General features: G+C 36.7%; 1 protein-coding gene and 1 long non-coding RNA gene across 3 annotated transcripts; one reads left to right on the top strand and one right to left on the bottom strand.

The window, feature by feature from the left end:
* The first annotated feature begins 731 nt into the window (after positions 1–731).
* On the top strand, positions 732–6630 carry LOC142169506 (uncharacterized). Its single transcript, XR_012699468.1, has 4 exons — positions 732–1040; positions 3779–3858; positions 4754–4824; positions 4922–6630. It is a non-coding gene; the product is annotated as an uncharacterized LOC142169506 (long non-coding RNA).
* LOC107817597 (uncharacterized) lies at positions 1870–6355 on the bottom strand. 2 transcript variants are annotated; one of them, XM_075231293.1, is made up of 7 exons: positions 4733–6355; positions 4038–4128; positions 3785–3942; positions 3351–3402; positions 3181–3260; positions 2999–3092; positions 1870–2916 (listed from the first exon to the last, which is right to left on the bottom strand). In XM_075231293.1, the coding sequence occupies exons 1-7, from the start codon at positions 6353–6355 to the stop codon at positions 2201–2203; spliced, it is 2814 nt and encodes a 937-aa protein (XP_075087394.1). In that variant the 3' UTR covers positions 1870–2200. The 2 variants fall into 2 exon arrangements, with proteins under 2 accessions (XP_075087394.1, XP_075087398.1); XM_075231297.1 differs by having other exon boundaries at positions 1870–2910.
* Positions 6631–8168: the final 1538 nt, after the last annotated feature.

Here is an 8168-nt window from a genome sequence, read left to right as displayed (position 1 = left end):
TTAAAAAATGTGTAGTCCGTTTAGTCTTAAATAATACTCCCTCCGTTTTAATTAGTTATTACGCTCCTAAAAATTTACGGGGCAAAAGTTTCGTGTGACTATAAAAACTTCTCATTAAGGGTAAAAATAGATAAAATATAAAGTTTAAAGTTAAATTATTTTTAAATATTTAAATATATATTTTTTGAAATGAACTAATAAGAAAAGTGTGACAATTAAATTGAAACCGAGTGACTACAAAAGTTTCACATTTGCCATAAGTAATTGCAAATAACAAATAAGTAGCATAAAGATACTTGGGATAGAGCAAAAGGATATTTTTGGAGGAGTATTTCAGGCAAAATAATACTCCCTCCGTCTCATATTAATAGTCATGGTTACTAAAAATAGTTATTTCAAATTATTAGACAAAATTAATTATTTTTTTCTCATTTTACCCTTAGGAATGATTGTTCTTGAAGATGGAGATGACACATAAATAGAATAAATATTCAATGAAGATAGATTATATTTTAAGACATAAATAAGAATAAAATAGTAAAAAATCTCTTCTAATTAATGTTTTTAGGGGTCGTGTAAAAGAGATATATATATATATATATATATATATATATATATATATATATATATATATATATATATATATATATATGTGTGTGTGTGTGTGTGTGTGTGTGTGTGTGTGTGTGTGTGTGTGTGTGTGTGTGTGTGTGTGTGTGTGTGTGTGTGTGTTCCAAATATTCTTTCTCAACGTAACACCAAATATTTTTTGTTAACTTCAATCAAATTATGTCTGAATAGATATAAGATGATATACTGCCTACAACTATTTGAGATTAACATAAAGAAGAAAAAAACCTATTTGAAATAGAGATAGTTGTTGAAATTTCTCCTCTTGAATCTGTATTCAAGAATCTGTATTCACTGTCCATCGCTACTCTTCCATAGTGAAGCCATTGCACGATTCATTTTAATTTTGGGGGCGACAACAGAAGCAATATTAGCGGACAGTTAAGAGAACCAATCAGTCTGTAAAATGGGTAAAGCCCTTTTCTTTGCGCAGCTAATTTCTGTGTTATTGCACTAGCTTCTACATATTTTGATGAGTATTTTCATTTATGTTTCTTCACGTCTGCTTGTTTTATCGGATAATCTTTGCTTCAATTATCGTTAGAAAATTATCCTCGATTCAGTTATCACTGAACATCTCTAGTTATGTTGCTTTAGGTAAATGGTCTCCATTTTTTTATATTTATAAAAAGGTAAATGGTTGTCGTCTTTGTTGAGACATAATTAAGCAAATAAAACCTTGTTCTTTTCAACATCTTAAATTTTTAGATAAAATGGTCACACAGAGTAGGCAGAGATCCGTGGTTTAAGTCTTATCAACATCCATTATCATTTCGAATTTCCATGTGTTTGTCCCATTAAAAAGAATCGGGCCAACACGTGAAGGGCGTGCTGAGATATAATTAAATAAATAAAAGTATGCTTTTGCTAATAACCTAAACGCACATCCCAGAAGAATTCCTTTCTTCATTCTTCAAACAGTTTAACCTTGGATTTCATAAGGGCATTGTCTTGTGTTTTGATAAAAAACCGAAGGATAGCTTAGTATCATCCTTTCCAGGCGATGCTATAAGATTCTTTTTAAATCTGTTATGTCATACGTGAGTTTCACAAAGTATATTTAGTCCCTAGCCGATAAAGGATGATGGTGTAGTTGATCAAGGACCAGCTAAAAATAGTCTAAAGATTCATATTGCGGACCCCAACTAATACGGGATTGAGGTATAGTTGGTTGATTGTTGATTGATCTGTTCCCAAAATAAGTAAATGTGCCAATGAATTTTCTCTTGTATCTGTGACTTGAAACGGCTAACCTGTGAGACACTTGTTAAAAAAAACAAAGTTTTGCAAATGCTAGTTAAAATGCATGCTATTGTACATTGCAAGTTAAAATGTTCAATTGTTTGGAACATTGAACACTGTGATCTCTGCTTGGTCTTTCTAATGTAAAAGGTACTAAAAGGAAAAAATTACCCGTTTCCCCATTTACTTATCAACATTGTGAAGCCAATCGCTTCTGCCTTGTTCAGTGTAACTTGAGCTCGACTAGGTCTTAAACATCTAAGTATTATAGAAAAATTTCAAGCTCAAGAACAGAATATAGGTCTCACTTTGTTCCCTCAACAACAATTTATGTCAGATCTCTAAAGAGATTGGTCTGACGACCAGCTTTCAGAGGTAGCCCAAAATTTTGATACACCCTGATCTCACCTCCCAAACTTGCTGTCACAATTACCATGCCCCATGCTGTTGCTTGGACAACGTTGCTGCCATTGCTGTTACTACCATCTTGAGACCAGGAGGAGGACCAAGAGTGTGAGCGTGAGCTGCTGGATGCAGATATAGAAGGTGAATCACCAAACCTAGTTGATGAAGAACCTGATACAAATGATTCACTGGGACCAATACCAGAATCTGTCCGAGAAAGTTGAGCTAAGTCTTCCTCTTCCTGGCTACTTTGGACTCTCTCCGATGCATTAACTTTTATGGGTAGAGGTGGCAAATGTCTTTTACTATTTGCCACATCAGGGTTTTCTTTTGTAGGAGAGCCAACAGTGGGATATGGGGGCGGGAGGAAGCGTTTTGAATGCCTTTTTGAGTGCATCTCTACAAGTGGTGGTTCATTCTTTACACTACCTGGCCATGGGATGGCAACTGAAACATCTTTGCATTGAAAGCGCTCGTGAGCTTGAACAGAGACTGAAGTTCTACGTTTACCGGTGGGGGTCTTAGGTTCTTCTCTCTTCCAGATGTAGACATGAGAGTCTTCACTTGCACTTATGACATACTTCCCATCTGAACTGAACGAAGCTGCAATTTGGCTGCTTGTATTTCGGAAACCTGATGCTACCACAGAATAGAACCTTGGTTTAGAGAACACAAGGATGTTGTTTGAACTCTCCAAAAGAGTATATCAGAGAGAAAATACCTCTAAACTTATAGATCATCTCTGACCCGTCAAAAATTCTGATACGAGAATCAGCTGAAGTTATAAGCACTTCTGCTGGGTTCCATGGGGCAAACTGGAAATAAACAAGTTCAGCTTTCATAGGTGTTGAGGAAAAGAAGACTGTATACTTAGACAGTAGTAACTCTAGAAAAGAGAAATACCTGTAAACCAGTGACCTTCTTGAGTTGAGAATTTTTCTTAGGCTGAATGTCGATGTTGTCTTTTTGTTCCAGTTTGCATTCTGAGGAATAAACACACATTGGAAGTCAGCAGCTGCATTCCTCTGGAAATTATCACATCAATAAAAGATGATAAGTGATGCATTACTTACCGGAGGTAGTGTACACACGACAGCTGCCTTTATGTGAGCCTATTAAAGCACCCTTCATGAAAGGAAAAAGGGAATATCAGTGATACTGTTTCACATTTTCCCTTGAGAATCATAAAAATACTCAAGATCATACCTTGTGCTCTTGCCTTTTTTTGTGTGTGTGGGGGGTGGGGGTGGGGGAATAGTTCTTTTTCTTTGTCTCCTAATTTCCCACCGCCATAGTTGCGTGTGTGTGTTTTGGGGGGGGGGGGGAGAGGGATTATTTTATGTGGTTTGGCTTGATGATGTTCTTTAATGACACAATTACTCAAGAAGGAGAAACATGCAACAACAGAAATTCATTTTATATTGAAGAACTATGCTACATTCTTGAAGTCGGTTTTAGTTTCGCGAGAAGTTAATTGTGAATGCTCCAATACAATTACCAGTACTACCTGGCCATCTGGGGTGAAGCAAGTAGCAGTGACCATTTCATGAAGATCAGTCCAATCTACAACTTTCCGATCAGGTATATTCCAAATCCGAACCTTTGCGTCTAGAGAACCGCTGATGAAGTAGTCATCATCCATTGGATTGACCTGTATGCAAGTAACTGCCAAACCATAAACTCAATAGATGCAAGTGATGGGAAGAAATCATCATTTAAAGTCTTCTATTAACTAGCTACAATGTAATTTGGCATCTCACCATAGTCATTATGCGCGAACATTTTTAAGCAACTTTGAGTTTCAATATCCCATAGCCGAACAGTCTTGTCTATCGAAGATGAAAGAAGTAGCTGCATCCAAGTTTGATAGTGCATGTTAGTATGTATGCTTTAATAAGTGATATTGCCTCCATCCCAATTTATATTACGGTGTTTGAATGGGCATGGAGTTTAATAAAGAAAGAAAGACTTTCGGAATTTGTGGTTTAAAATAAGTCATAGATATTTATGTAGCTATAAATCATCTCATTAAGGATAGAGTATGCATTATAAAGTTAAATTAGATGTTATTCCTTTTGAGACTGACTAAAAAGGAAAGAGTGTCACATAAATTGGGACGCATGGAGTAGTAGATATTACTCCCACTGTCCCAATTCATGTAATAGTATTTGACTGGGCACGAAGTTTAAGAAAGACATGTAGTATTTGAAACTTGTGGTCTAAAATGAGCCATAAAAGTTTGTGTGGCTATAAATTATCTCATTAAGGGTAAAGTGGGCGTTTTAAGGTTAAATTGTTACTAAATGGGACTAACTAAAAAGGAAAAACTTTCACATAAATTGGAATTTGGGGGGGGGGGGGGGGGGGGTTATCAAAATTACTGTGGTTTCATTTTCTCCCTGCTACAAATTTGTGTCATGTTTAGTTAACTGAAATGAAAGTGCAGGAAACTGACCTGAGATCTTGACCAAGACAGGTCCAAGACATCATCCTGGTGACCTTTAAGAGTGCATACTGGTTTCTCTGAAAGAGCAAAAACAGTTTCTGGTACATTGACGTACTCCGGAATTGAGTTTCCCTTTTTCTTATGGGAGACCTTCCCCCTCTTCCTTCTTTCTGATGCCATATGTCCCATCTCTGGCAGAGGAGGCCGGTCTGAATTGGTCCTTGCAATGGGATGAACAGGGGAGGTACTGAGAGAGCCAGCCATTGGATGAGTAGGTGAGATACTTGCAGCACCAACAACAGAGTGTAAGTCATTCATAACTTCACATTCTTGCACTTCCCATATATGAATTAATGTATCTTCTCCTGCAGTTGCTAGGTAGCGTGCGTCCGAGCTGAACCTTATGGTCCATATTGAGCCCTCATGAGCATGGATTTCCTGACACAAGTGCATAGCTGTGAGTTCCTTGTAGGACTTTCCATGCTGGCGGACTTTAATCCATTTGGAGGAGTCCTTATTTGGTTTCTGATGTTCCTCAGGCGCCGTTTGCTCACGTTCTTTATCAATAATTTTTCCGCTCATGCTATGTGCTACTCCTTTTATGTTCTTCAAAAGAGCAACTCCCCTTCTCTTGCTATTTCTGAAGCTTTTACTCAAATATGAATTTGCGTTTAATTTCCTCTCATCATCATGATTTCTTGAACCATTTACCCGGCGCATCAGTTCCTTTACAACAGGAGAATATCCCACATATTTCTCAAATTCATCCATGGTAAGCTGCTTTCCTGTCTGAAGATCACTGAGCTTATTCCACATTCCCTGTTCGTTAGACTCTTTGACAATGAACTCCTTTCCAGTGTCCAAATTCTTTATCAAGAAGAATGAAGCAAAGCCCACGTCAGGATTCCCATTCGACAATGTGGATGACATATCACTGCCATTTTGCATTGACGATCCACTTGTGTTCTTTCTGTGTGACATTCTAACCGAACCAGCTAATTTGCATATTCCTAAGCTCGGTGCCAAAACACCTGAAAATGTCCTAGTGAGCCGCTGTTTAGAGATTTCACCAATTAGCTCCTCTTTCCTTTTCTTGGTATTCACAGAAAAATATTGTATGTCTCCGTCTGATCTCGACCTGACCAGCACAATTGGCTGTGAAGCTGATGGCTGTTGTTCTGGATTTAATTCTTTTGCAGGAGAATATTCAGCCTTTGGTGGTTTGGAATCTTGGCTGGTCTCAACTTTTCTTGAAATGGCTCGTACAATCTTGGCGCTTTTGAGCTTGAGGAGGTCCTTATTGCTTGATAACCCCATGCCTTGAAGGAGACGCCTTCGACGTTCCTTGATATCACCAGGTTCAGCCATCCACATGCCATAGTCCTCCATGCTGGTGAAAGAATCAGAAACTGCCTCAATCTCAATCCCTTGGAATTTCTTTATGGAGGCTGAGGAAAGGGTCGAGACAAAGGAGAGGCGGCTATCCTCGAATTCATCATCGTCGTCTGATCCTGAGGATGCCAAGTCAAAGGGAATGGCTGTTGAAAGCCGGTCACGGGACTCAAAGAAGTTGTCATCATCATCATCTTCTCCAAGACCATCCCAGTTCATCGTTAGCGTCCTGCGGTCCATTATAGCACATTGCCAAGAAGAAAATCAATGGAATATCAAACGAAATACTGCATGATTAGAGAAACTTGGGTTGTCTATTTTCTTCATTTTTTCTTTTCCCTAATGTTCTATTCTTGTTTGTTCCCTAGGGGAATGACAGAGGAAGGAGAGACAGAGAAGTGGAAGAGAGAAAAATAAGGTAAGAAAGACTTTTGTGATTGTCTTTTTGGAAATTGGCTGGATTGTAAAGAGGGAAAAGAAACGGTTAATGAAATGTTAACACTTACTATTACATCTCCTCACGTCTATGTCCCTCACTTTGGCATGTAGGTTCTAATGTCTTTGCATTTGTGGACTTTTTGGGTGGCCCCTGTATTTTATTAATTTAAGTTTCTCATATTTGTTGCCATTCATCATTCATTTATTGGATTAATAACATTTGTTTTGTGTGATGTGCCTAAGATATGGAGAATTTGGAAGGTTCGTGCATTAAAAAAAAAATTTAGCGCTTTTGAAATAGCTTTATTTTTAGTACTATAATAATTCTGGCAACAAAAAAATGTTGGTAGTTATGTAGGCAATAATTGTATTAGCTTAATATAGCTGTCATAGTTTGTGCCACGAAGTTTAACCTCTTTTTTTAATTTAAAATAAATGAACGGAAAGATCTAGAAATGACAATGAATTATTTGCATGTTGTATAAAGTTTATTAGTATGATTATAGCTAAACTATATGTGGTGAAATTCGTTCCTCGAATATTATATCATGGAATCAGCTTGAAAAGTCTTGACCTCAAGCTCATTCACTTGGGTCGTTTAGTTCGCATACTAATTATGTGAGGATTATAATAAAAGATTTGCATACGTAGTGATTAATAATGAAGATTTAAGTATATAATAAAAAAATAAGAAAATAATTATTTTACATGAATTACTTACTTCAAATTAAAAGTGAAAAAAACAACTAGTTGCCCATTGACGAAAACTTGTACATATCGATCGAGTGTACGGGTATTGGGATAGGAATAAGATCCACTTGATGGGAGAAAATTTCATTATCAGAACTTACCGTTAAAAGGAAATATTTGATCTTAACTAGGCGTGTTGTTAGTAATAAAAGCGAAATATTAACATCTTTTTGCCCTCAAGTGCCTTTCTTTCTATTTGATGCTGTAAATCACACGTAAATACAAAGTCAAAAAAGCGTTTCCACATAATGAAAACAAAAAGGTAACATGATTATTGGATTTGAAAGTAATAAAATTATTTTACGTACAACTCAAAGAAAGTTGTTAGAGAGCATCAGAAGTAAAGATACATATGGGTTTTTTTTAATTTCAAATCTCATTTACATTGAATTCGGAGAATCATTAATAAAGATTAAATTGAGATGTAATGGCGAAAATCCAGATTGATAGAAGGGGTGGCCATTGTCGGAGGAAGATGGAAAAACAGAAGTTTTACCCATTTTTTATTTTTGAGTATTAGTTCAAAATTTTAATTAAATTGATAATTAGATTAGGCTTAATTAATTAGTCACATGTCGTAAACTTGGCACATTTTAAAGTTAATAATTGGAGCGTGTATCATACGCAACTGGAAAGTAACTTCGGGAGGCAAACACATTAAGGGCTCGTTTGGTACGAGGGAGCCCTTAATGTGTTGTGAAAACATTAAGGGCTCGTTGTGAAAGTAAAGAGATAACTTTCATATATTTGTATTCTGCTAAAGACGACAAGAGTGGGTTGCTTTAGTGGTTAGCACCCTCCACTTCCAACCAAGAGGTTGTGAATTCGAGTCACCCCTATAGTAAGGTGGGAAAGTTCTTAGAGG

The sequence above is a fragment of the Nicotiana tabacum genome, chromosome 2 (assembly GCF_000715075.1).
Source record: "Nicotiana tabacum cultivar K326 chromosome 2, ASM71507v2, whole genome shotgun sequence".
Classification (NCBI taxonomy): Eukaryota; Viridiplantae; Streptophyta; class Magnoliopsida; order Solanales; family Solanaceae; genus Nicotiana; species Nicotiana tabacum.
Note: the sequence above shows the minus strand (reverse complement) of the source record. Positions and strands in the feature narration are given on the sequence as shown.